Source organism: Panthera pardus, unplaced genomic scaffold (genome assembly GCF_024362965.1).
Source record: "Panthera pardus isolate Hobbes unplaced genomic scaffold, ASM2436296v1 HiC_scaffold_18, whole genome shotgun sequence".
Taxonomy (NCBI): Eukaryota; Metazoa; Chordata; class Mammalia; order Carnivora; family Felidae; genus Panthera; species Panthera pardus.
In genome coordinates, this window is record NW_026526743.1 from 34,918,550 (window position 1) to 34,946,034 (window position 27,485).

The 27,485-nt window shown below is 43.3% G+C and overlaps 1 protein-coding gene across 3 annotated transcripts in view; it reads right to left on the bottom strand.

The window, feature by feature from the left end:
• Positions 1 to 1,175: 1,175 nt before the first annotated feature.
• Positions 1,176 to 27,485, bottom strand: part of CSNK2A2 (casein kinase 2 alpha 2) — a 38,794-nt gene continuing 12,484 nt past the window's right edge. Inside the window, exons 4-12 of one of the 3 annotated variants that reach the window (XM_053906172.1) lie at positions 27,029 to 27,079; positions 17,097 to 17,156; positions 11,916 to 11,999; positions 11,012 to 11,122; positions 10,653 to 10,754; positions 10,034 to 10,134; positions 9,082 to 9,230; positions 7,329 to 7,422; positions 1,176 to 1,627 (exon numbers count right to left, since the gene is read on the bottom strand). In XM_053906172.1, the coding sequence (XP_053762147.1) occupies positions 7,346 to 7,422; positions 9,082 to 9,230; positions 10,034 to 10,134; positions 10,653 to 10,754; positions 11,012 to 11,122; positions 11,916 to 11,999; positions 17,097 to 17,156; positions 27,029 to 27,079 (735 nt within the window). In that variant the 3' untranslated portion in view covers positions 1,176 to 1,627; positions 7,329 to 7,345. Of the gene's footprint in view, positions 1,628 to 2,885; positions 3,060 to 5,750; positions 7,423 to 9,081; positions 9,231 to 10,033; positions 10,135 to 10,652; positions 10,755 to 11,011; positions 11,123 to 11,915; positions 12,000 to 17,096; positions 17,157 to 27,028; positions 27,080 to 27,485 lie in introns of those variants that run through there. The other 2 variants (XM_053906173.1, XM_053906174.1) reach the window with 2 other exon arrangements.

Below are 27,485 nucleotides of genomic sequence, written 5' to 3' on the forward strand. Positions count from 1 at the left end.
GAGTGCCTGCTTGAGAAGACCAAGCCAGTGATGGTGCTGGAAAAGTCCCAAGTCCATCCACTCGATGTCCTGTCGGCCTTACAAAGTCTGCTGGCGGTGGGCCTGCGGGCCCTCCTCGCTGGTGTCCGGGGGCCGGGGGGGGGCAGGCACTGTCTCGGGCTCCCACACCTGTGGAACTGCTTGGATACGACAGAAGCTGCTCCAGGGGCCACTGTGACGCCGTGGTGACCCTGAGGGGCCTCTTTGCTTTCCCCCCACAATTGCTTCAGAAACTGTGAGTGTCCACACCTGCGTTCCCACAGTCACCTGTGCAGGACAAGCAGCAAAGACAGAAGAAGGAATGTTGTGGGAACAAGTGGCTTGTGTGAATAGTGGGCACCCCTGAGCCGCCTGGGTCTCGGGGTTTGCCCGTTGCTCCTGCTCTCTACAGGCTGTGGGAGGACGCAGGCCACAGCCAGAGGCCAAGCTGGCCAGCCACCCAGTTATGGCTGCCTTCACCTCCCCATGGCACAGCTATCCTCAGAGGGCAGGCCTGAGGGAGCCAGGGAAGGCTCATGTGTAAAGCAGGTTTCCTTTGTTTTCACTCAACAAATACAACTGGTGCTTCCACTGCACCCTCTCTCACAGCGGAGTGGGCCGCTTTTCCTCCAGCTCGCGGGAGCTTCCAAATGCCACCAGAAGCAGCCCTCGGATCTGGCCCTGAGACCCCTGACCCTTGCCTGCTGGAGGACAGCAGACTCCACCAGCCTCCAAGCTAAGATGCTTTTTCAGAAGGGACCATGGGGAAGAGGGGCAAAATGGGGAAGTGGAATGAACTATGGAGACACCAGCAAAAGGAAAGCAAAGAAGGGGCTAAGGCATCTTCTGGAGGTCACTAGAGAGGATGTTTACCGCCTAGTCATTGGATTAGAAGGAAGGGTCAAGGCAAAACATGGCTTTCCTGGCTCGCCCAGGCTACTAGAGTCACCTGCGGTTTGCCCCATTCCCAGGATTAGTTCACCATACCTGTTCAACTTCTCATCCCTGGTCAACAGGGTCCTTAAAAACGGCCCTCCTCACCTCTGGGACTCCCCCTGCTTTTCCTCTGGCTAGAACCTGCTCTTCTTTTTCACTCAGTCCTCTGTGGCCACGGGTCTTGGTTAACGGCCCCTTCCACACTGAAAACTCTCCATACGTTTCTTTTAAAACCTTTTATTCAATAATATATACTTTTAAAATTATAATATGTAACTGCCCGTCATGCCATATATTGCCCCCGTTCCCCACTGTGGAGTCTGTGGTCGGCTAGTTAACGTGGTCTGCTGGAAAAACAGGTGGCCACAGGCCGAGTCAAGGGGCACGGGAGAGCAACAGTAACCAACAACCATTTTGCATACCCTTCACATTTCCCATGCTTTCTGGGTCAGGAGGAAGTCAACAGGAAGCCAAAGGCGTGTGAACCTTTTACATTCAGAAGTGAGGTTTGAAATACGGTGGCGGGCTGCCCTTCGGTTGGTCTGGTTCGTGCTCGCCAAACCTGCCACCATTTTGTGTCTGCTCACGGAACGTGATCGCGCTCTACACACGTTAAGACGTTTGATTTGGTTCTTGTTCTGCTTATGGAAAAGTGGGAGGAACCGCAACAGACCTGGGGAAAGAGATGGGAGGAGGGGAAAGACGACATTAATCAATCTGACCCGGAGTGAGGACAGGCCTCCACTTGCCTGTGGCTTCCTTCTCTCGAAGAGTGCTGGGAACAGTGTGCAAGCTTGACTCTCCCACGCCACTGTGTGGAAAACCTGGTAAGAACTAACTCTACAGTCTCGGGTTTCGAGTAATACCCTCTTCCTTCCTCTCGTGATCACCACTAGCAGAGGCGGTTTCGGGTGCAGGCTCCTGGGAGGAAGAGGGGAAAGCTCCGGACACAGCATGTGTGCCCGAGTCTCCTCCCTGCCTCTTGGGTTCAGAGTGCAGATTTAGGAGCACCGAGGCCTCTTGACTGTTCTGAGCAAGCTGAGTGACAGGCTCAACAGTCCAACGCTGGGTCCCCATCAGCCTTGACCCCGTTTACCGAGGATGTCTTGGGACTAATAATCAGAGGACTGTATTTATACCAGGAAAGTGCCCAGTCCACTAATAAACAAAGAGCAAAAAGGGAGCTCAAATATTTTTAACTCTCCCCTGGGAGCAGCTGTGAGGCATGGCCTAAAAACCCCATTTTCCCTTCCATGTCCAGCACAGTGAAGTGGGTGGTGATATGCCAGCAGCAGAATTCTAGAAGCAACGTCTCACAGATCGGCACTACATCGAGAGAAAAGGACTGTGCCCCTGGGAAGCTGTCACAGAAACATAGCTTCATGAAAACTTCCTCTGGGTAAAGGAAGAAAGGCCTTTCTTGAGAAAGGCCGCATGGTGCGTGAGGTTCAAGAAAGAAAGGACTATTTGCCTTTAAGCACTTCAGCAACTGATTTCCAAGCGTCCAGCGCCACTGAGGGTTCCATCAGTGAGAAGCACACTAATTAAAGACACCACCATCTGCCAAATGCAGACACACAATAGCGTGTGCCCGCTCTTGGTGCAAGGAATGGGCGTGGGGAGAGGTTTTCATAAACGCAGAACACTCAGCCACAAAGGTTAAAGTTGTGCACTAAAATGGGCCAATCCCAGAAGTAGGTGCCTAGGAGAGGGATTCTGGAGCAAGTACCAAGAAACAGCACAAGCCCCACATGACACCACTCTAGTCCCACCTCTCTTGATAAAGGAAAGCTCCACACGAAGGTGGTGATGAACTGCAACCCCCATACACACATCCTTCCAGTTCAAGGTGCACCCCTCCTCTCCCCCAAGAGACAGGAAATACAAGTTTAAGGGCCTCATAGCAGTGGCTTGTCTCCCGCTTGGGAATCTGGTGGTTATCAACATTTTTATTTTTGAAAACAAGGTTTCACATGACACTTGTCTTTCCTCTAAGGGCAGCAGCACATCAATCAGACATCAGTCATCCAGTGATACAAAGAGGTGGCCAAGTGTGTCTGAAGTGATCATTTGGAAGGGATCACAACCCAGGCAGTGTTGCTGTTCTGCAAACAGAAGGAAATAGTTGGCTCCACGGTTCTTGAAGATTTATCCAAGCTTTCCACAGGGTGTCCAGATTTCTGTCCCAACCTCTTAGTCACCATTTACAGCAAGAAAAGCCAGCAAGTGCAAAACTGTTAATTTATTGATTCAACGAAAGTTTTTTTTTTTTTTTTTCAAACAATCCCCAATACATGCAGTTCAGGATTAAGTATCACATTTGTAGCACATTGTTGAGTCTCTACACAAAAGTACTCATGGCATCAGCTGTATAACCCATCACATCACTTTCCCCAGCCTCCACAACACCTGCTTGTCGTCGTTTCCATGAACACATCCATAGAGCTCAAAAGTGTTTGTTATTACTGGTTTTCTCTGCCAGATGTTTCACTGCCACCTCCCCTCCCCCATTCCCACCCTGGGGTTAATTTTTAGAAGCAGGATGTTATGCCACCTTAGACTTATTAAGCTCACTGAAAACCTCTGGCTCCTCGTGTGCTCCTGTGCACCCTGCTTTTGCTTTTAGAAGGGTTTCTATTTCAATGAACTTAACTCCAGCTTACCCCTATTATCTGCAGGAGGGAAGTTTGCTTTTTCCTGCGAGTGCCCATGCAGGAACACAGGTTTCTAAACAAATCGCTCAGTCTGAACTGGCATTAAGGGAAACTGCTAAGTGGGCTTAGAACCACTTCAATGCATATATAAAAATTCTTCCAATTGCTGCTTGTGTTCCCAAATAGTTTTGCTTCCATCCTCAATGCAGCACCTGGGAGAACCTAAGTCATTTCCCTGAGTAGGTGCGGACCGAGACCACGGCCGCCAGCTCTCTCGGGGACTCAGCAGCTGTCTGAGGGCGCCACCTTTCAGCGGCGCTGGAACCACTCCAGGGGGCAGTGCCCATCTCAGGGCGCATTCCACATCATGAAGGTGGTACCCCTGACTCTCTGAAGAAGTCATGTTCCCTCCTCAAGGCCTATCCCTTGACTGTTTTTCTTTTTGGTTCCCTTTCCTTTAACCACCTCCTTGCTGAGCCCCCTCAGGATTACAAGCTCTTCTGTCTCCTCCATCCAAGCAGTCGGAGTCCCTTCCTTCTCTGCAAGGGAACACACTAGCTTTGAGCCCTGTGAGCAATGATGCGCTAGAGAATGTCTGTCAGGCCTGGTGCAGCAGCCGGTGTTTAGGCGCCTCCAAGAGCCACCACTGGCACTGTTCTAATTGGTGAGAAGACCCAAGAACGCTTGTCTGCACTGTCCACTTGGCTTCTCCCACCCAGTCACCTCCCACAGGGACAGGACAAGAGCAGGCAGCTGATACGATCCAGGGGAGAGTGAACAGCAAGCAAACTGCAGATGAAAATATCACTTGGCGTTCCATCAGTTCTGCTCTCGCCATGGGACTCGTCAGCTGAAGCAAAGCCTCGCGCTTATGCTCACTTGCGGTCAATCAGACCAATCTGTATTTGGCATAGGAACTTTCTGTTCTCACCATACCAGGCCTATGTTGTCGAACACAGGCAGTACCTGAGATGATAGTGTAACACTACCCTGTTCCCCACATTTTTTGCTTTTCTTTAGGAAATAACTAAGTCCTTATCATAGGCACTTTTAACCTGTTATAAGGTAACAAAGCAAAAAAAATGCCTAATAAAAATTACTGAGATGAATTTAAGAAATAACATGCTGATCAAAAAGGACAGTGGGTGGGCAAATCTACCTTGGCTTAGTCTAAATAGAAGAACAGACTCACACACACACTCTCTCTCTCTCCCCGCCCCCTCTCTCCCCTTCCCTGCCCCCCACACCCTGAACTCTCCATGACTATCTCCTAACCCAGGTAAGCATTCTGAAATCTTGAAGGAGCTAGGTACATCGGGACACAGAATGGCTATGGAGATGGGAAAGAAGAGAAAACGTCTGGACTGGACTCACTTCAGTTTGGGAAAGAACCACCAGCTAAGTGTCAAGACCAGACTCAGAAAGGGGCAGGCATTTGAAACTCAGCGATGCTAAGGCATGAAGAGAAGTGAAGAGCATAGGTGGTGGAAAAGTAAAGCATACACGAAAAGGAAGAACGATTCCTGTGTCAGAGCCACAAGACAGGCAAGTTATTGTGTTTGCATCTACTAAATCATCAACGGAGAGAGGCCGGAGCACATCACCTGACTGTACTCCTCCAGATGCTTTCAATGCCTCTGGGGAACCCAACGGAAAAAATGGAGTTGCTACTTCACCAGGACTCTCCAGTATGCTCTCCCTGCCTGGTCCAGACAGACAACTTAAAAAAAAAAAAAAAAAAAAAAAAGTGGAAGGGGAGAGAATGGGTGACGAAAAGGGGAGAGAAGTAGGGGGCGCAAAAAAGACACAGTGGCACATCTCCCTGATAATCACCAACAGTGCTGCCTAGAGGGGCACATCAGAAGGCTTCTGCTGCCTGATGTGCCAATACAGGTCCAGCTGAGAGCTCATGTCTTGGCTTGGCTTTTCAGGCTGAACAAATGGACTCGTCAATATACAGAATGCGCAACACAGACAGGTAGTATCGGCATGAGAACCTTAACTGAATGCATTTCCTGGCTTTGGGGTCTTACTTTTAAGTTGTAATCCATGAGCTCAACTCTAGTAAGAGTTTTATTTGCATTTCAAATCCCCACCGACCAAACAACAAAAACAGAATCTACATGTAGAAATAGGACCTGCTACCAATACCAATATGACTTTATTGGAATATGGAATGTAAACAGAGGTTTTCAAACAATCAATCTAACCTTATAAAAATGTATGGCATTATTAAATAGTTAATAAAGAAATCCTAAAGTATGATGTGGGTAGACACCTCCAGCTCTGGCCTAGCTGTCAAGTTCCCACAGCTGTGGCATGGCTCTGCAGCTGGGGTGAGGGGGGACTGCCTGCAAAGCATACTGGTGACAAGTCCCCAAAATGATATCAGCCCTATATTTTTTACTTTTTAAAGCAGAATCTAGCTTCCTTTGCTAACATGAAGTCTAGTGCCATGGGTCCCAAGCGTTGACACTTGCTCTATGTGCTCCAAATCCTCACCAAGCCCCTCGCATGATGCTCTGCTCATCCCTGGGAGTGGGCTGGCCTTGCACACAACCTGTCCCTGCAAGTGAGAAAGACAGCTTTGCCATCACATTCACGTGGTACCTCTCAGAGCTTAAAAACGCAGGTTACCCTGATTACAGAGGGAAACTGCTTCTCATGAGGATAAAACGAGGCAAAAAGGGGGGTTGGGGAGAATACATTTTTCTGACCCAACAGGTCTTTCCTAAATACATTCTAATAGGATGTTTCTCTCCCTCCCCAGCCTGCCTGAAGACTGACTTTCCAGCTTTCACTATGGTTGTGACCAAAAAGTCTCTTTCAGAGAGGTGTGTTAAAATAGGCGCGCGCGCACACACACACACACACACACACACACACACGGATGTACGTGCTGGAAATGGTGAGGCTTTCCTTACAAGGCTGCAAAAGGAAAAAAAAGGCTACACAGAAAAACAGCAACAAGGTTTTATGGTTAGGCAAATCAACAAAGGTTACAGTGAGCTCCAAGTTATGCACTTTGCATCGAACTTTTGAGGAGACAGATGGCCCTGGACACAGCGTCACAAGGTTTAAAGTGATGCCTTCTGACAGCAAAGGGGACCCTTGTGAGAGTGACTGCGGTTTGCTCCCAAATGAATACACTTAGAAGAAAACTGCAGGGATGAGGTACATTTCCTAGAGAGCTCATGTCATAAAAAAATACATAAAACATGAATTTGTAAAAGAGCTTAAAAAAAAAATACTGTCACTGTTTTAATATCTCCTTTTCGTAAATGAGGCTGGTGTGTCAGTATAGACTGCTGACATTTTGCTAAAACTTGAGCCTGAATCTCACCAAAGGAAACCCAGACCACAGTGGAATAGATAGGAAGTCAGATATTCAGAGCTTGTTGACTGAACAGGTTAATTCAACAGCGGTCTCCTGTTAAATAAACGCAAATGCACAACAACTCCGAGTCTCTCATCTCCCATGCATTCCAAAGGGAGTGTTCCCTCAGATCCTGAACTATGTGCATCGTCACACTGCCAGAATGGCGGCTCCCTGTAGTAACTAGTACTGGGGAATTTCTTTCTTTCTTTTTGACATTTAGGTCTTTACTCTTCTTTGCATTTAGAAGGAATGACTAGAACTTCTTTTTATCACATTGTAGTTTCCTTCAAGATTTGTGTTTGGTTGGTTGATTTTATTGGCAAGCATCAATGCCGCATTACCCGTCGCCTTCCAGACTTCACCGGGCTGCCGTGAGGCCACTGGAAAGCACAGCGTTGTCTGCACAAGGTTGGGACTGCTCCTTCACCACGGGGTCTGCAAGGAAACGGGACAGAAGTCAGCTGAATCAGGGCCGGTAGAGTGTGGGAGACACCATCATGACAAAACCCCTTCCACGGTGAGATAGACAGACTGACAGGGAAGACAGAGTCAGAAGGGCAACGGAAATCACAGAACTAGGAGCGCCTGGGTGGCTCAGATGGTTAAGCGTCTGACTCTTGGTTTCGGCTCAGGTCATGAGCTCAGTTTCGTGAGTCTGAGCCCCATATTGGGCTCTGCACTGATAGTGTGGAGCCTGCTTAGGATTCTCTCTCTCCCTCTCCCTCTCCCTGCACTAATAAACTTTTTCAAAAATTAAAAAATAAAAACAAATTACAGATCTAAGGTTATAGAAAAATCAGACACTGAAAAATAATCAGGGGAATTTGCTCTTAGAGTCAACTCTTAACACTTCCCTCAGAAGGCAAGTTCAATCTCTGAGGCCCATGGAAAACAGAGGCCCAGACTCACTAACTTCCCACTGTTCAAAATTACTACTTATTTTCTTATGTGTTCTTTTCCCTGAATACTGTCATATCCAACCCCCAATTTCTTCAAATCATGTGTGCTAATGAGTACTCTGGAGCAAAGGGAGAATGAAAGAGCCATTAGAAGACCTATCAATTTTAAGCAACAGTCATTTGAAACATTTTTTTTTTCTTACAAAGGATGTGTATTCAGAAAAGCAAATAAATCACAAATTACTTACTATAAAACACTGGAATTCTTAGTTCAATTTAACTCAAAGGGTAAAAACGGCTTCCTGTGCCAGAAACTGGAAAGAGGACATCTGAGTTGCACTTGTCTGAGGTCTAGAAGACCAAAGGGTAAAACCTTTCCAATTTGCTGTCTACTAATGCTTACAGGCCAAGAGGTTCAAGATTTATTTTCTTCAGGTAAGATTTGTTTAATCTTAGGGGGAGGAGGGGAGGAGGGAGGGAAGACAGCATACTGGCCAAGCAACAGACAGGCTGAAGGTTTTCTTCTCAATTCAGAGAGTGAACAGAGACGGGTCCTGTAACCTTCATCCCCAGTCTCCCCTGTGCCTGGACTAAATCATCTCACGTTGCCAACAATTAAGGGGAAAGTTTGTTGGAGACATCTTTATCAGTGGGGGGTGGGGAGGCCTGTATGCATGCAGACGATAAGCAACCACATGCACTGAATACATACACACACTTTGAAGCGAGACCTAAAAATTCTTTAATGCAGGTGAGATTTTAGTGCAGTCCTTCCATACCTGCTTTCCTTTCCTCAAATTCCTTTTGTTTATTTAACTCATTTCTTTCTTTGAAAATACACTACAGTCACCTTATCACTTTTAACTAACTACTTGGTTTTTGAAGAGAAGAATACCTTTGGTTAGGTTTCCATACAAATATATACACTTGAAAACAAATTTTAGATACTTGTGATCTATAAGCTCAGGGCCACAGGGAATGGTCCCTCCCGGACTCGAGGGAGCTAAGGCAGTGAACAAGCAACCCCTCTGCAGAGCAACTGCAAAGTTGTCTCAACGGTCTAGAACTAATGAGGCCAAATTCTAAGGACGATTCAATACAAATACCTAGAATTCTCTTGACTGATCTCAAAGATGAAGAGAAGTATTTTTCCTTTAGTAAGTTATGCCCCTGAAAACAGTCCCTGGAGACTCACAGAAGTACGGGTGCTCCATGGCCTCTTTGGCAGTCAGTCTCTGCTGATGGTCGTATCGCAGAAGTTTGTCCAGAAGATCTAGGGCCTCGGGGCTGACGAGATGTCTGTTCTCACTATGGATAAAGTTTTCCCAGCGTTTCCGTGAATGTCTGAGAAAAAAGGGAAGCAATAGTATTCTGAGATTAAATTCAACAAGGATCCTGATGCATTAGGGCTAAAGCCAACAAAATCTTAGAATAATGCACTGATTCCAAGCTTGTGAAACCTCATTCTCGCTGGTACCTGCCCCACCCCCGCACAAATACACTCGCAGCATCCTAAAATAAAAACTGTGCTCTATGACTGATAAATAAAATTAGCTCTAACTTCTACATCTGATTTAGTTTGTGGCACCTTTCTAGATCGCTTTTTATGCCTCAGGCTTTTAGTCAATTTTGGTGAGGCACAGAGGTGATGGGAGTTATTTTTGTTGTTCAGCAGAAATATTTAGAGAGCTAGCCTCAGAAACATAGAGGTTCCATAAACCACTGTTTGAATATTGTCAACACATTTACTTTTCAACACTATTCCACTGTACCTGAAAATATGCTTTCAAATTTGCTATCTTGTGGAAAATCCATTACACCGAACAAGAAAAACTGTAACAGTCTTACTCCTAGAAGAAGCACAGCTTTCTAAAATAAGCACATGCTGTACCAGAAAGCTGGTTTCTGTAACAGGATTTTGTCTTCAATTTTTTACTGATTGACAGACTATCTCTTGAAGAAGTACAATAACCGAAAGACACATGTAAACACTGCCCAAATACTCTCAAAAAACAAGTTAAAAAAAATACACATGGGAATAAAGAAGTGTGTTTCAATTCTGCTAGGATCAGCCAGCGATTTCAGCCAACACTCCCACTTTTGAAATGGGGTAAAACCCTCTTTCTCTCTCCCTCTCTCTTACTTACTGTCCCAGGATATCGTTGAAGTGCGGATCTAGGTCTATGTGATACTTCTTCAGATAGCCATACAGCTCATCTGTACCCAGAACCTTGGCAATGCGAACAAGCTGAAACACAAAACAAACTGACCAAATCACTGAGCACCAGGCTCACTGCAAGCCTGTGAGGTGCTATCCCAAGGAATTAGGGGACTTCCACATCACTCTACCTCCAGACACCAGATACAGACTGGAGCCAGGGGCTGACAGGAGGCAGACACAAGGACACGATGTTCACAGAAAGCAAATTTCCAAACTGCCTTTAAAATGGTAACAACTTATGACAATAATCTAGAAGCTGACGTTTACAAGAGGCATCACCTAAGGACTAGAATCTAGTTTTATTTAGACAAGGAGTGCGTGACTTCACAGACTCACTCTGGAAGTTGGGCATAATGTCACTTTATCTGTTATGTTTGGGGACCTGGTAACCACAGACAAAATTTCATGAAATTCTTTACCCTGAAGGAAAACTTATGTGCAGACACTCAACGATATTTAGTGGCTCAAGGGTATCACCCCTGTCAAAGTACTCCATTTTCTCGGCTTCTGCCCTAACAGGGAGGGGCTAGTTAGTGTTTGCTCACCTGGTCGTAGTTGTCCTGTCCATGGAAGAAGGGCTCCTTTCGAAAGATCATGCTTGCTAACATACAGCCCAAACTCCACATGTCCAAGCTGTAATCATACATCTGAGGAAAATAAGGTTGGCCTGTCAGGGAAGGGTGTTACAAACGCATTTTTCAGATCTGAATTTCTAGTCTTCAGGGTGACCTTTGCACATATTTTACAATTCGAAGCAAAAAAAAAAAAAGTCATTGAGAAAAATTTGAAATTATCACTTTGGGTGGGGTTTTCAATATATCCAAACTGCTAAATAAACAGCAAACGGGGAGAAGCACTAAGGCAATACACCCCGAATGCACAGGTGCTTGGCTAACAGTTTTACCTGATAGTCCACGAGGAGCTCCGGGCCCTTGAAGTACCTCGAGGCTACACGGACATTGTACTCCTGAGCAGGGTGGTAGAACTCTGCCAGGCCCCAGTCTATCAGTCGCAGCTACAAACATGACAGAAATCAAACATGTAAAGCATGCAGTTCTAGACTCCTGTGCCTTGGAACAAGGCCCCATCACACTGGCTAACAATTACGTGGGCCACATAAAAAACGTCAAGTGCACTGGCAAAAATTACACTTTCAGCAACTGTGGAAGAGGTCATTTCTAGAGCAGAGCACTCAAAATCCTATTTGCTTTTTCTTTTTGAAAATTTAAATTATCCTGGGCTTCTCATTCTCTTTAGATCAATAAAACTTAAGCTTTTCTTTCTGTCTCCATAGCACTTCCATGTATAACACATTCCCCCATCATTAATAGCTTCCATTATAAGTTCCAGCCACAAGGGAAAGGGTAGGGGACATACAACCCCAGTCCAGGATCAAAGCACTGCTCCAGCTTCTCATTAATCTAAGTAACTGATTCATTTACTCATCTATCAGGGACAACCAGAATTGAATATCAAAATAAGGAGGGACCCAAGTGTACTTTTGAGGCCAGGCAGATTGGTCTGAGGGTCATTAAATGAAGTAGAAACCATCAGCTGTAGTTTCTTTGCAGGGTCCTCCAGAAAACCATGACCAAAATAAACAAGGGACTATAGTTAGGTTCAGCTGTCTACTTTCCTTGTGTACTATACTTATGCAAAGTGGAAAGCAGCCCTGGAGACTAAGAAGTAACAGAAGCCCGCCAAAGAAAACAGCATGGGTCTCCAGTACCACCTCAGTACTGGCCAGCATTTTGTTCGGCCGTAAGCCTTCCGAGGAAAGACTTGTTGCTGCCTGGCTGCAACGGTACCTTTTTCTGTTGATGATCTATCATGACATTGTGAGGTTTCACATCCCTGTGCATGATTCCCTTGCTGTGGCAGTAATCCAGAGCCTATTAGATAAGAAAGCAGAGAGAAAAATAAGCAAACCGTCTACCAATTCCCAATGCAAGCATATTCTTATTTGTGATAGCTTGACTTGAGTATCTCCTAAAGTGCAGCTTACTGTCTGTAACAGATGAGAATAAACACGCTCAGAAGATATCCCTTGCTCTCTGCCCACTATGCTGGCAGCTGGTGGAAAGGGGGCTATGTTAAAAAGGAGACAGACACACTTTGGACACTCCTCCTACTTGTAGTTGGTAACACTTTACCAGCCACCTAGACTCAGAAATCATACATCAGCCTGTTAGTCTAGTTCAATGGGTTTAAAAACAGATCTGGGAAACCCACTAGAGTCACTTCTCATAGGGGGTTCAAATGCCATGCCAAGAGTCCCTGTGGACACGAAGAATGGTATCTAAACGTATTGTTCAACATGGCTTATGTTTTAGACAAGTGCCCCATGTGGATTTTTGAGATTAACAAGTATTCTAGTATTAGTATTTTCCTTCAAAAATAATCCCCGAGGGGTGCCTGGGTGGCTCAGTTGGTTAAGCGTCGACTTCTGCTCAGGTCATGATCTTAAGGTTTGTGGGTTTAAGCCCCGTGTCGGGCTCTGTGCTAACAGCTCAGAGCCTGGAGCCTGCTTCAAATTGTGTCTCCTTCTCTCTCTTCCCCTTCCCCACTTGTTCGCTAGCACTCTCTCTCTCTCTCTCTCTCAAAAATAAACATTAAAAAAATAATTTAAAAACAATCCCTGAGCCAGTTGGCCTTTAAGAATTATATTCTGGGGGTGCCTGGGTGGCTCAGTCGGCTAAGTGTCCGACTTCGACTCAGATGATGATCTCGTGGTTCATGAGTTCAAGCCCTGCACTGGGCTCTGTGCTGACTGCTCGGAGCCTGGAGCCTGGAGCCTGCTTTGGGTTCTGTCTGCTCTCCCCCACTCATGCTCTGTCTCATTCTCTCTCTCAAAAATAAATAATCAGCATTTTAAAAATTAAAAAAAAAAACATTACATTTTTACTCTAAGGAAGGATATTACTACGTTATATTTCTACTCTAAGGGAGGATATTGCTTCCTAAAAGATGAATGACATGCAGGTAAGATTTTTAAGTGTACAATACTTTTTTTTTTTTTTTTTAGCACGTTTATAGAGTTGTACAACTATCACCATAATCCAGTCTTTACCATCTTCCCAAGAATTTCCCTTTAGCTTGCCTGTGATCAATCCCATTTCCCATTTGCCCCCTACCTCAGCCTTAACCACAAACCTGCTGTTACTATGGATTTGTCTTTTCTGGACGTTCATTAAGTGAAAAATACAATATACAGCACTTTGTCTATCTTCTTTCGCTCAGCATGTTGCTGAGATTCATCCGTTACTTTCTTCTTGCTGAGTAGTATTCCACTGTGCGGACGCACTAGTCGATGGACATCAGAGCTGTTTCCAGTTGTTAGCTATTATGAACATTCATGCACAGGTCTTTGAGAGGGCATAGGGTTTCATTTCTTTTATGCAGATTCTAGGGGTGGATGTGCTGTGCTGTATGTTAGTTTACATCAGACTTTTCAAGAATGTCCTAAATGTCTTCCAAAATGCCTGCTCCATTCTACATTCCCATCAATAACGTATGAAGGCTTCTTTCTCCACATCCTCGCCAATGCTGGTCATTGGTTCATCTTTGTAATTACGACCATTCTGACAGGTTTGAAGTGGGATCTCATTGTGGATTCGAATTGTATTTTCTTAATGAGTCATCAAAGTTGAACATTTCAGGTGTTACTGGTCATCCTCTATTTTCTTTGGACAAATGTTGATTCAAATCTTTTGCCCGTTTTTTCTTCAGGCAGTTTGTTTTTGGTGTTCAAGAATGCAAAAATTTGCTCTAAATCTCCTTTTCTAACATAGTATCTATTTCCATAAATTTCAAATTGGGCACTTCGGCTGGTCTCAAAAAGCACTGCAGCCCACTCAAATGTTATTCCTTGGGTAACAATACTTGCAGCCATCATCTTGTGGTACCTACTATGTGCTTGGCACTGAGTGCTCTTGGTAGTTTTCCTCGGGACAAAATAAGGGTTTCTCAACCTCAGCACCACTGACGTGTTGGACCGGGGAATTCCCGGTTGTGGGGAGCAGTCCTGTGCACGGCAGGATGTTTACGAGGCTCCCTGGCCTCTTCCGACCAGATGCCAGTAGCACTCCTCCAAACCGTGACAACCAAAAGTGGTTCCACATATCGCCAAATTGACTTGGTTGAGAACCACTGGACTAGGCATTTTTACATAGGAGAGAATGCGTAAGTCAGAAAATGATCCCTAGGATTGGTATTCTGGGAACAAGAAAATCTTGCTTTCCCCCAGACACAGGGTATGATGTTTCTTATACGTAGGTTTAAAACAGGCAAAACTAAACTTGGTGGTAGAGGAGGGGATCCTGAAGAGAAGGGACACATGAGACCTTTTGGTGTACTCATAATATTCTTGACCAGCCCTGTCCAACAGAACTTTCTGCAATGACAGAAATATTCTAAATATCTGCACTGTCCAATATGGCAGCTACTAGCCACATGAGGCTACTGAATAAACGAAATGTGGCTACTGTGATTAAGCAAAGGAACTTTAAATTGAAATGAAAATTTAAGTAGCTACCTGTGGGCAACAGCTACTATAATGGACAGCATAGTACCACATATATCTGGGTGAAGGTTTTACTTATGTGAAATCCAAAAACCTGCACACTTAAGAATTGTTCATTTATGGAGCTTCTACTTCAATTTAATTTTTTTCTTTGTTTTGTTTCACAACAACAGTTGTAGCAAGATTCCACAGTGGCTTTGTGGCAATGTTTTATGAAACCAGGGCTCCTGAGGACAGACCTCCCTGGATCCGAATCAGGAGACCAGACAGTGTACCCAGCAACGACTCAATAGCCCTCAGCCTCAGTTTCTTCTACATTTTTGGGAGAAGCTACATATTTCCCCTACCCTATCCCCATTTTTTTTTTTTTACCCGAAGAGAAAATTTAGCAAGTGTTGATTCTGTTATTTTGCCTGGTCTTCACCCAAAGGAATGAACTAATTAGGATCATAATACCTGGGATGTGAGAAATATTTGAGGAAAGCAAAAGTTGAACAAGTACAGTAAGAGAATTAATTCTTTTGCCAACTTCACTGGTCAGACTCCCTGTGGAGTTACTGACATGCTTTTAGATTCCTTGGGGAAGTTATTTCAGTTTAGAATCTGATATTATCTGACCATGAAGCATGAAAGACATTTTTCAAGCTTCATCTGGGCTTGTGTGCCACATTAACAGAAAGCAAGCCCTTACTGCCTAGTTGCTAGGGACATCAGACACAGAGAACCACCTGAATGACCAGCCTGCGAAGACCTGTGCCACTGGGATGTCTTCACCCGATCTAAGGACAATTGTGCTGGGTTATAAATCTTCACCTTTGGTGTGCACTAAGTGAAAACCACAAAAATCTTAACCCCTTACTTAAACAAAATAACCAAGTGACAGATTTGGATTATAGCTCTCATAGGGTGAAAGCATGGGGTTCTCTGGAAAGGGCCTCCAGGAAAGGAGCTAAGCCTGAGAGCTCATAAGACCACAACACTGCAAACCTCTTCCCACCAAGGCCTTCGTTCTGGTCTGGAGAGGACATGGAGAGAGGTGTGATAAACCCAGCTCTACCCTCACATGTTTCTGACCTTACTGATAAAAGAAAGACCCATCAGTTGTAAGAGTGATCCACCTAAGTCCACCACCTTGGTACCAATGACAAGTGGTTTGCGCAAGTGCTTATAAGAAAACACATTCACTTCCCACAGCCAGTTCTTCAAAGTCCCACTCCCTAAAGCCTCGCCTTAATTTGGGATTTTGTTCAAGCAACTGTTCCCAATCCGATCAAAACTCAATCTTGGCAATTTTCTTCAATAATGCCAGTAACTCAGTCATCTCTACTCTTTCAGAGGTCTTGAATTGAGACCCACAACCCCCATAAGACTTTAGGTAATACTGTATATGTATACAGGCATTTTGGAGAGGTTTTATACGTTTTCCTAGTGATCCATGACCCCAAACAACTTAGGAACCATTCATCTATCCCATTTTACAAAGCTTTTTAGAATTCTTTACCTAAGTGTTTACCTAGACTAAAAAAACTAAAACAAACAAACAAACCAAAAAAACATTCCTCCACCAACCATTAGTGTTTCAGAATTTCCATCTTGGGATTACTAAGTCTCCTAGAAAGACGGACCATCCATCACCTCTTCTTGCACGTCAAGGTTAGTCAGGGCCAAAGAGTAGGTTGGGAAGGGGATTATGAGAGATGGCAAGATAAAGAAGGCCGAAAATGCCTACCATCCCAGTACGCATTCCCTCCACACTGTGACTTCAATGCTCTTTCCATCAAATAGTCTACCTCTCCACCCTTTGAACCCAGGCCTGGCCCATGACTTGCTTTGGCCAACAGGGCATTTAGTAGACATTTATACAAGCAGAAGCCTGAGAAGTGCTTACACATCAAACTTTGCCCTCTCATGCTATTAAGAAGCCAGAGACCACCATGGGAAGAAGCAGCCTAGACTAAACCCCTGGAGGACAAGCCTTGAGGTATTCCAGCTGCCATCCCAGATATGTGAACGAGGCCATCCTGGACCAACGTGCTCTAGTCAAGGTGACCCAGACCAAAAGACTCATCCAGCTAACCCACAGAATTGTGAGAAATAATAAACAATTTTTTAAAAAATCATTAAGTTTGGGGTGATTTGTTATACAGTGAAAACCAATAGTATTAATTAAGCAGCAAAAAGAAAACCCAAGGGCCAATAAAAGCTATGAAGGAGGTTCTGATTTCTGGTATAATGTCCCTAGTATCTCTTGACTTGGCCATCTTTCTCAGTTCCACTGAGAAAGTTTCTATGTAAAGATCCTGCAACAGAGATCTCAGTGTAAGTTAAAAAAAAAACAAGAAAACTCCCACTTCACTAAATTCTCTAAGTATCAAGAAAGAGTCTGAGATCTCTTTGTCCCCCCAAAAACTTCTCTTTTAACGGATACACCTGAAAAAATCCACTGCTTATTATGAATGTCACTTACCTTAAGCAGCTCATACATATAAAACCGGATATCAAAGTCTGTCAGGATCTGGTATAGTTGCTGAAACAGATTTCAGAAAACAGAAAGTTAATTTAGTCTCATCATATCTTGTCATCCCAAACATTGGTCACCATTCTCTATAAACTTAGTACTTAAGTCCCTAAAGAATCCCAGGAATTTTTACCATCTGATCTGGAACAAATGGGGACAAAGACCAAAGATGAGGGTCTAATACTTCAGTCTCTTGTTAAGGGGAAGAAAAAAAAAGGAATTCCAAGGGAAACATTCAAGCCAACATGGATCTTTTAAAAACTTGTTTAATGCTCCAGGATTTCAACACCCACAATTACATTATTACGGAAACGAAGTCCAAGTTGTCCAACTGTCCTCATATTCTTACTACACTTCAAGCATAGCATAGCAGTACAGTGTGCTGTAGAGAACTAAGTGGAGAGCAGGACTTGAAGAATTTCATCAGCCCATGTGGCAAGTGGCAACACAGTAAGTACATCTCATGAGTGTATCTGCTCACAGAAACAGGAGGAAAGTGACTGCGATAGCCCTTGGAGATGGTAAGAGGCTTAGGAGAGGAGCAGGGGAGTGAGATGCTGGAGGAAAAAAAAGAAGAGTGACAGGAAGTGAAAATGACTCCAGGCAAAAAGGACACAGGAAAGAGTTCTCATTACCAATAATCCAAAGGAACACCCACTCTGAGTTTTTTCAAAATTTCAATTTCTAGGAGACAGTAGCATTTATACATCCAGGTTCATTAGAGTCATCACAGAACCTCATCAGAAACTATACTATTATTTCTGGTAATCAATTCCAAGCAGAGCTCTTTCCCCATCAGTCCAAAGCAGCACTGTCTATAAAACTAATCAGTGCACCTTTATTAAACTTATTGTTTCTTTATTGGAAGACTCAGGCAATGGAGGGAAACTCTCTAACGAGCAGTGACAAGCCTATATAACATGTCTGTGGAAGAGGGGAAAGCCAAACTACACATCCTTATTTGTTTGCATTCATAAGAATGATATGAAGACCTTAATAAAACATGGTTTCACATGTATGCATGTGGGGGATGGACTGCTGGGGCTCAGGGAAATAAGACTTTTAATCACATACCATTTTATAGTTTTAGATCCACGTAAATATAACCCCTGTTCAAAAAGATTAAGAAAAACAATCTGCCAAGAATCAAATTTAACATCTAAGAACACCAGGACTTGTTTTTCCCTGTTAATAAGTGAGAGTAATTCTCCCCCCCAGCTTGGCAAGAATATTTGACTTCATCAGTCTCCGGGAGCAGCTGGCTCAGCGCAGCACAGGGAATGAGGACACACGGACCGGGACACCCGCGGCACTGGGAGCTGCTCCGCTACTGGAAACTAACCTGGGGTGGGAAGGAAAGCATCCGGGCATGTGGCACCAACACGCCACCACTTCTGCTCAGGAGCTAAACACCCAAGCGTTCTGTTGTCCCCCAGCTCCACACGGCAGGGAAGACTTTGCAGGCAGTGTCCCAGCACCAGTATGGATGGACACAGGCTAAAGATACTATCTCTTTGGGTGTCAAATCAGCTCCTCCTTCGAGAATTAAGGAGATCCCTCCCAGAGACACACCAAGTTGAACCTCATGTCAATAAATAGACTGTGAAAGTGAAGCAAGCATTTTCTAACCCTCAGAGGGGGCTGGAATATTTTATTTCCGGAAAACAAATACGGGCTATTTTATCATTTGGATTTTTGTCTGTGGAAGGCATTCCTCTTGTATCACGTGGTATCTATACCAAGCATCTGTGCAAATGGTATAAGGCATAATAATAATAAATGTCCTTGGACCGCCAACATAGTACTTCTAGCTACTCCAACCAATATCAATTTTATGTAATACAAAAACCACTAGATGAATGAATGTATTAGGCCTAATACATTACAGAGTCCTGAATGACAGGCCGACATTTACTCTCATTTCTCAGGAGCTCAGGATAGGAGGAGACCCAACTACATGTTACATTTTACCACCTGGGCCTAAAATTTAGGACTCAGTAGGGTCCACAGTCTGGCTCTGACCAACTTTCACAGCTCTGTCTCCATTTCAGACCAAATAAACCTGGTTGCCTCCTCCATTCTTCCTTCTCCAGTGTCCCCACCTCCTCCCAAATCTCTAACATCCCGCCCCTCTCCCCTGGCCTATAAGTAAGCCCATCCCATCTAGTCTCTACAAAGCTAACAGTGGTCCCTTCCTTCTCTGAACCCGTGCTACTTAATGTCCGCTAGGGTGTTCAGAGGACAGTGACAGCAGCAGCGTCCCCGGAGTTGATGCTCCCTACTCAGATACTAGCAGTGACCTAAGGTTCTCTAACCTGGCTGTGAGCACCAAGAGGCTGCTCCCGTCTGCCCACACCTCAAGTCTCATGCCAGCGCCCTCACATATCAGGTGCATACATTGGTAGGGAAAAACGGGTTCTGGGGCCGGTGGTAGTCACCAACTTGGTGACTCAACTTCTTTGCTCTCCCTCCCGCAAATATGCAAGAAGCCACTGTACAACCTGGTCCACAGTCTAAGTGCTAAGATAACCGAACAGTGGAATAGCATACCCTGTATACACCCCACCCCATGAATGGTGGTTCTCAGCTTGTACCCAGAAGGCAGTTGATGAACATTTGTCTTCGATGATGTTCACTGGTGGAACAAAATTAAAATGGTTTCCCAGGAAATACAAGTCCAAAGAGTCTATGACAAATTATAAAGGGAAAGTTCACATGAGCCACACTTTTCCTCCATTCTTCTTACCCAGCTGTGTGCAATGGCAAATTGTCAGCAGGAAGTTAGCTTTGCTTATACTTTTAAAAAATAAGTGACTTATCAAAAACAAAGCAGGCCTATGCTTCTCAGAAGATTACAAAGATGCTGAGGAAGACTATTCACCAATCCTACATTGGTTCCAAAGCTTCAAACACAGGCATTTTCTTAGAAATCAGGGCTATCTGAGGACTACCCAAAGGGCTAAAGGTGGAAATTTCCTAGGACTTTTCATTAACCTGCGAAGGTCTGAGGAGGACAATGGAAAAAAAAAATAAAAGGCAATTTGATTAACAGACTCCAAATCTCCTTGGGTTTAGAACAACCGCCCAGAAAGGAATGGCCATGTGGGCCTCACTTTTGCTATATACCCATAGGTCCTTGGACTGCGGGTATAGCTCAGGTTTATCATGACGAGGTTCCCCATCCCCAGTGACTGTCATTTAGGATGACTACACACTTTAGGAAGGTTCCTAGTCACAGGTGGGAATCAGCAACACAGCAAACTCACGCTGCACACACAGCTGGCAGATTCCCTCACATACACACCTCACTTGGTCTGTATCCAGAAATCCCAGGGGTCCCCATGTAGGGAGAAGAAAAAGCAGGGGGAGTGGGATATAAAGTGAAAGGTGCTTAATGCAGTTGTCACCTGTTTTGGCATCAATGTGCAACCCCAAGATCCAGAATAAAAACCAAGGTTAATATTTTCAGAAATTTAAGGAAGCAGGACAAATCATTGATCAAGCAAATCAAAGTTATGACTAATGACCTGAAAATGTCTTATAAAGAAGATCTCTGTATCAAACTCTAACAGCATTAACAAGGCCTCAAGATATCAGCTAGTGAAGGCCCATCTCTATGGGAGTGACTTAGAAATTCTCTACAGAGCAAAATAGGTCTGCTTCCTTTTCAAATGCAGTCTATTAACCAAAAAGAATGAAATCTTGCCATTTGCAACTACGTGGATGGAACTAGAGGGTATTATGGTAAACGAAATTAGTCAGAGAAAGACAAATATGACTTCACTCATATGAGGACTTTAAGAGGGAGGGGGCCAAAACATAAGAGACTCTTAAATATGGAGAACAAACAGAGGGTTACTGGAGGGATTGTGGGAGGGGGGATAGGCTAAATGGGTAAGGGGCATTAAGGAATCTACCCCTGAAATCATTGTTGCAATGCTAATTAACTTGGATATAAATTAAAAAAAAAGGGGGCGCCTGGGTGGCTCGGTCGGTTAAGCGGCCGACTTCGGCTCAGGTCATGATCTCACGGTCCGTGAGTTCGAGCCCTGCGTCGGGCTCTGTGCTGACAGCTCAGAGCCTGGAGCCTGTTTCCTGTGTCTCCCTCTCTCTCTGCCCCTCCCCTGTTCATGCTCTGTCTCTCTCTGTCTCAAAAATAAATAAACGTTAAAAAAAAAAAAATTAAAAAAAAAAAAAAAGGCAGCCTATTCAGGGGGCCTTATCAATCTTTAAAATGTCCAAACGATAGATTTTGCTTAAAATGCATACTCGTTTTTTTAAAGTTTATTTTTATTCTATTTTGAGAGAGCGCCAATAGGGGAAGGGCAGAGAGAGAGAAAGAGACAGATTCCCAAGGAGGCTCTGTGCTGAGTGCAGAGCCTGATGTGGGGCTCGAAATCATGAACCATGAGATCATGACCTGGGCTGAAATCAAGAATCAGACGCTTAACCAACTGAGCCACCCAGGTGCCCTTTTATTCGTTTTTATTTATACTCTTCCAAAGGCATAGAAAGCTGAGAAGCAGGTCTCAACAGAAACTTTTTCTTATACAAATGGTACTTTAACTTTCTGGAGAAAATGGTGAGTTTGGGAGTGTTCTGTAACTGTTCATTCCACTTTTAGAAACTGGCCTTTCCTATTCCTTTGTTTGGAAATTCTTTTTTCTTAAGTGTCACTATGTATCTTTTATTATCACTTTGACACATACGAAGCATAACTGAGGATTTCAAGGAGAAATCAACCAAACCAGCTCTTTCATAAAACGAAGTATCAAGGGGAAAATGAATAAGACCACAGAAGATCTGAACTAAATTAACAAACTTGATATAAAAAAATGGCCATGTACTAAAGTCACAAAGCAATCATCAAGAAATTCCAAAAACCAACATTATGTAGGTCATGTTCCTCTGGACCTAAAGATAGCCATATTATAAATCAACAATAAAAGAATAATTTTTTTGAAAAAAACAAGTGGTTCCTCCATCATATTCACAAACATACAGCTATGAAGGGCATTCTTAGGATAATTAATTACTGGGAAACTTCGGAATAGGGACTCTGTACTGTGTGTTAGATGGCATTATTGCATAGATATTAAATTTCTTAACTGTACTAACAGTACTGTCATGTAGGAAAAAGGTCCTGCCTAGTTCCAGTGCTAGCATATCTAGAAGTGAAGTATCATGATGCTTGCAATTTACTTTAAGAGGATTTCAGTAAAGAGATAAAGGGCGGGGGGGGGGGGGGGGTGGGGGGGTGGAGAAAACATCAAATGTGGCAAATATTTTTAGTTTTTTTAAGTGTTTTTTCCCCCCCAGGTGGTTTTTGTTTGTTTAGAGAAAGGAGCACTCCAGCAGTGGAAAGAGGCAGAGGGAGAAAGAGAGAATCTTAAGCAGGCTCCATGTTCAGCACAGGGCTGAACACTGGGCTCGATCCCACGAACCTGGGATCAAGACCTAAGCCATAATCAGAGTCCGAAGCTCAACTGACAGGCGCTCAGACGCCCACAAATGTGGCAAATATTAACAACCGGTGAATCTAGGGGAATAACATGAGGGCATTAACTGACCACTCCTTCCGATTTTTAGTAGGTTTAAAATTTTTCCAAGTACAAAGTTTGGGGAGAAAAACTCAAATCCACAAGTACTTTGTACTTCTAATCTGAAAACTACATGGAAATGAGCTCCATGATCACAGCATGCAGCAGCTAAGGTGGTGCCTGGGGCGGCACACACGTAAAGCCCACTCACCACAAATCAAGAAAGAAACAAATGAAATGAGCGGACTTCAACTCAAGAAGTTAGGGGGAGGGGCGCCTGGGTGGCTCGGTCGGTTAAGCGGCCGACTTTGGCTCAGGTCATGATCTCACGGTCCGTGAGTTCGAGCCCCGCGTCGGGCTCTGTGCTGACAGCTCAGAGCCTGAAGCCTGTTTCCGATTCTGTGTCTCCCTCTCTCTGCCCCTCCCCTGTTCATGCTCTCTCTCGGTCTCAAAAATAAACAAACGTTAAAAAAAAAATTAAAAAAAAAAAAAAAAAAGAAGTTAGGGGGAAAACCGTAAAAACCCAAGAAAGAAAAGCAGCAAAGAAGGGAAAAAGAAAGAAAGAATTGAGATAGGAGCAGAAACAATGAAGTAGAAAAAACAAAAACATTTGAGCAAAACCAAAAGCCATTTCCATGAAAATATTAGTAAGACCTCTGTAGCAACACTGATATTTTTTTAAAAAAAGAGAAAAAGCAAAAATAATGTCAAAAATGTAAAGGAAAACATAATTACAAACACATTACAGTCTTTAAGCCCTAGGAAAATTCTATTAACTTTATGTAAATAAAACTCAAAGTGGTCAACTTTTATAATAAATATTATTGGGGTGCCTGGGTAGCTCAGTCATTTGAGAGTCCAACTCTTCTCTCTCTCTGCCCCTCCCCAACTTGTGCTCTTAAAATAAATAAGCTTTAAAAATAAATAAGTAAAAAGGAAAAGTGTAGTTCAAAGTCTTCCCTTCCCTCCCAAAAAGACATCTACTTAGATAACCCTTATTTCATATAAACTTTCAGAGACTAGAAAGGAAACACTACCCAACTTATTTTATGAAGTCAGTATAATCCTGAAGCCAAAATCAGAGTTTGCAATAAAAGGAAATTATAGATAAAAGTTTATTATCAATGTGTTAACAAAAAATACTGAAAACAACAGGCTGCAGGTTGTATCCCTGTTGATTCACCTGGGATGCTAAACCAGGGACCAACTCCCCTGGGTGATACCTTAAGTCCAGTTATTAATACACTTAACAGTAAAATGAAGAAAAAAAAAAAAAACAACAAGCTTTTAGAATTAAGACAGATACATGACAAAATAAAAAGGACATTAAACTAACTGATTTCTCTATCTGTGGTCTGTCCTACCACCCGGAAAAGACAATGACTGTCTCATCATGATCTGTTCTTCCGAAATACACCTCTGTTACCTGCTGCTTGGTGATCTTCTAAGTAGACTAAAACGGCAGGGCTTGAACATTCACTGGACCTCCAGTTTAACACGGCAGACCAAATACATCCTCCCTATACTTCTTCCTGAAGCTCCTCTAAATTAACAGTAAAAGGAATGGGGCTTTTGGTGGGGGAGGGGGGATTCACTCACAACTAAGAGAATGGAAGAGATGACAACATTTCGAAGCTAGAAAAAAAAATGTCCAACTGACTCAGCAGACCAAAGAAGCTGAACTTCTGCCCAAAGTGGAGGGGATCCGGAAACAAACCACCTCACATGAAAGAACTTACAGAAAGGCTCAGGAATCAGTGACCCCAGGTACCAAGGAAAGAGAGTAAACAGATTCAGCTGAAAACAGGAAAACAAGTTTAAAACACCACACCAAAAATGAGGGAATTACGTGAAAGTCTACAGAACTTTCCCAGAGCTCTCCTCCACTGGAGGCTGAGATGCCCGTGGCCAGGTTCGCCACCTCAAGACAGGAGTTGACAAGCCGTCATCAGTAATTTCAGTCCTCTAAAACAGGAGTAGACAAAGTCCGTGCCATTTCAGACAACTATAACAGACAAAAAACAAGAATGCACAAAAAAAGGAATCTGAAAGAAAAACTGAGAAAGAGTATGAAGAAGAAAACATCATGCGGGCGGGGGGGGGGGGGGGGGGAGGGGGGGAGAAAGCCCACATATTCTCAGTGAGAAAATAGAAGATATTACATAAAAGAACAGGATACTACTTTTAAAAGTTCAGAGAACAGAACAGAGCTAAGAAATAAAGTCTAACGTTCGAATGAGTTCTAGAAAGTGAGAACAAAGAAGAGAAGAAAATCAAAGAATGTTAAAAATATTGTTCTAAAATGAAAGGACATGAGTTTCTAGATTGAAAAAGCCCAGCAAGTGCACAGAACAAAAGATAAAAGTGACCCATTCGAAGGAACATCTTTGTGAAATTTCACAGACTGCGGCTGAAGAGAAAATCCTAAAAGCTTTCCAAAGGAAAAACCAAAACCAAAACCAGATCACATAAGGTGAAACCAGAATGGCTTCAGGGCTGATAAGGGAAAAAGCTCTTCAAAACTGAGAAAATTATTAATTACAACCCAGAATTCTATGCCATGGCAAGTACATTAATTGGAAACATAAAACAGAAATGTTTTCAGATATGCAAGCCTCAAATAACATTAATCTTCTACGATCTCTTTAAAGGAAGCTCCTAGAGAATGTGTGCCATTAAAACATCTCTTTGAGAGTTGAGATGTAAACGAAATAAGATTTCTCCAGGGAGTTAAAAATTTCTGCTGTTAAATCAACAGAGCAGGCATCAATTCAAGAAACACAAAATGATGAAGTGAAATTTTTATATGTATGGCTAGCCAACTGGTATAAACTTATTAAGGAAGCAGAAGCATTTAACTTAGGCATTTTGCTATGAAGTTTCATTAAGACCAGCTTTCAAACTTTTGTATTTAGGAAAATGTTTGGTTTCATTAAGAAATGCATACACACTCCCACTCATATACGTACACCTTGATAAACTTGGGTCATTCAATGGCAAAAGTGTGATTGGCTTTGTGGATCAGCAGAGTACTACTTTAGCAGCTAAGCACTGCTATGCTAATGGAAAATGTAGCCCTCCTTTTTTTTTTTTTTTTTTTTTTAAAAGTAGTCTTCCCACCCAGTAGGAGCCCAATGTGGGGCTTGAACTCATGACCCTGAGATCCAGACCTGAGCTGAGATCAAGAGTTGGATGCTTAACCAACTGAGCCACCCAGGTGCCCCATACATCCTACTTTTATGAGTTCACTATTGATTTCACCCTTAGGGAGTCACATTAGAGGCTCTTTCTAAATTAAAGAATTAACAAAAAAAAATTGAAGAGTCACATTAACAAGGGAACTTGTTACATATGGAAAAGCTACACTGTATATAAAACCTGCTTATTGTTTTATCAGTTGTAATAGCCACTTTTACTTATTTTCCACAAATTAACCCTGAAAGTTGTTTTAGAGTGATTACCTAAGAAAAATTAAATGTGAGATAAAGCTCTTTTATTTTCACCCACAAGCTTCACTCCTAATACCAGCATCTTTCAACTGCTGATTTGGTTTTGCCCCTAACTTCCATCACAATAAAACCACAACCCTTTCATTCACTGACAGTGAATGATAAATCACCTAAAAGTTCTCCAAACACCTCTCAAAATCAATGCCACTATTTTGTTTTTATATTGGTTTTCATATTATGTTCTACCGTGACCAGAATGTTTGGCCCCAAAAACCTTGGCAGAAGTTAAGGCTTCAGTGTTTGAATAACAACAAAAACAAACTCATGAGAAACCAGCTTAAAACCATGCTTTTGGAATTACACTTCAAGTCTAAATTAATTTGCATTATAAATACAAGAAATGTAAATAACCCAAGATAAGGTTTTTCTAAAGCACAGTGTCTCTTAACTAGCTTTTTTGTGTCATTTGCTTTGTATACAGTGTACATGAACACACACACTCTGACAGCTTGAATCCCATGTGTTGCTTCTTTTTATGTAAGCCCTATATCTGTTTATGACTTATCAGCAACGGAAGATTCCTATGCAAATCAAGTATCTACCCAAAACTATGTTGTCTAAAACAGGAGTATTATAGATGAGGCATTAGCTTAGACTAGCAGCTACTCTCAGAGTAAGCAAGGCAAAGGGTGATGAGCAATTTCACCAAATGCAAGAACCCCACCCACTTTCTGCATCCTGTACTCCTGCTATAAGGAATCCAATTTGTTAATTCCCAATCTCACCATGACTTTTCCTGAACCCCTCGTGTTCTGAAGTATCAACAGTATTTATCGCCACCTCCCCACCCCCCCCCTCACCCCCATGCCAGAAAGAAAAAGCATATACGCACCTTAAAGTCTGTATTATTGATATATTCAAATACCAAAGCCGGCGTCTTTGACTGCAAGAGAGAATAGTAATGCCTTATAAGTATTCAAACAATAAATGTACTTTGCTTCTGTCATACCCATCCATCCCCAAATCCCACTTAAATGAAAGAGGGATTTACTCATCAGGGAGAGCCTTTTAAGAAAGTATCCTCTTGAGACTGTGTGTCTGGAATTTGCTTCAAAATAAGTGGGGACGGTGGGTGGTGGGAAAGTGGGTGGCAGGCAGATGAAGCAAAGTTGGCCACAAGCTGAGGCACTGCTAAAGTTGAGTGATGTGCGCAGGGCGGTCCATTATATTATTCACTCTACTTTTGTAAATGGTTGACATTTTTCGTAAGTTGCTTTTTTTTTTTAATCCTCTGACCAACCTGTCAGTGGGCCTGGCACATCATGTGAAGATTTACACTCTGCAGTGTT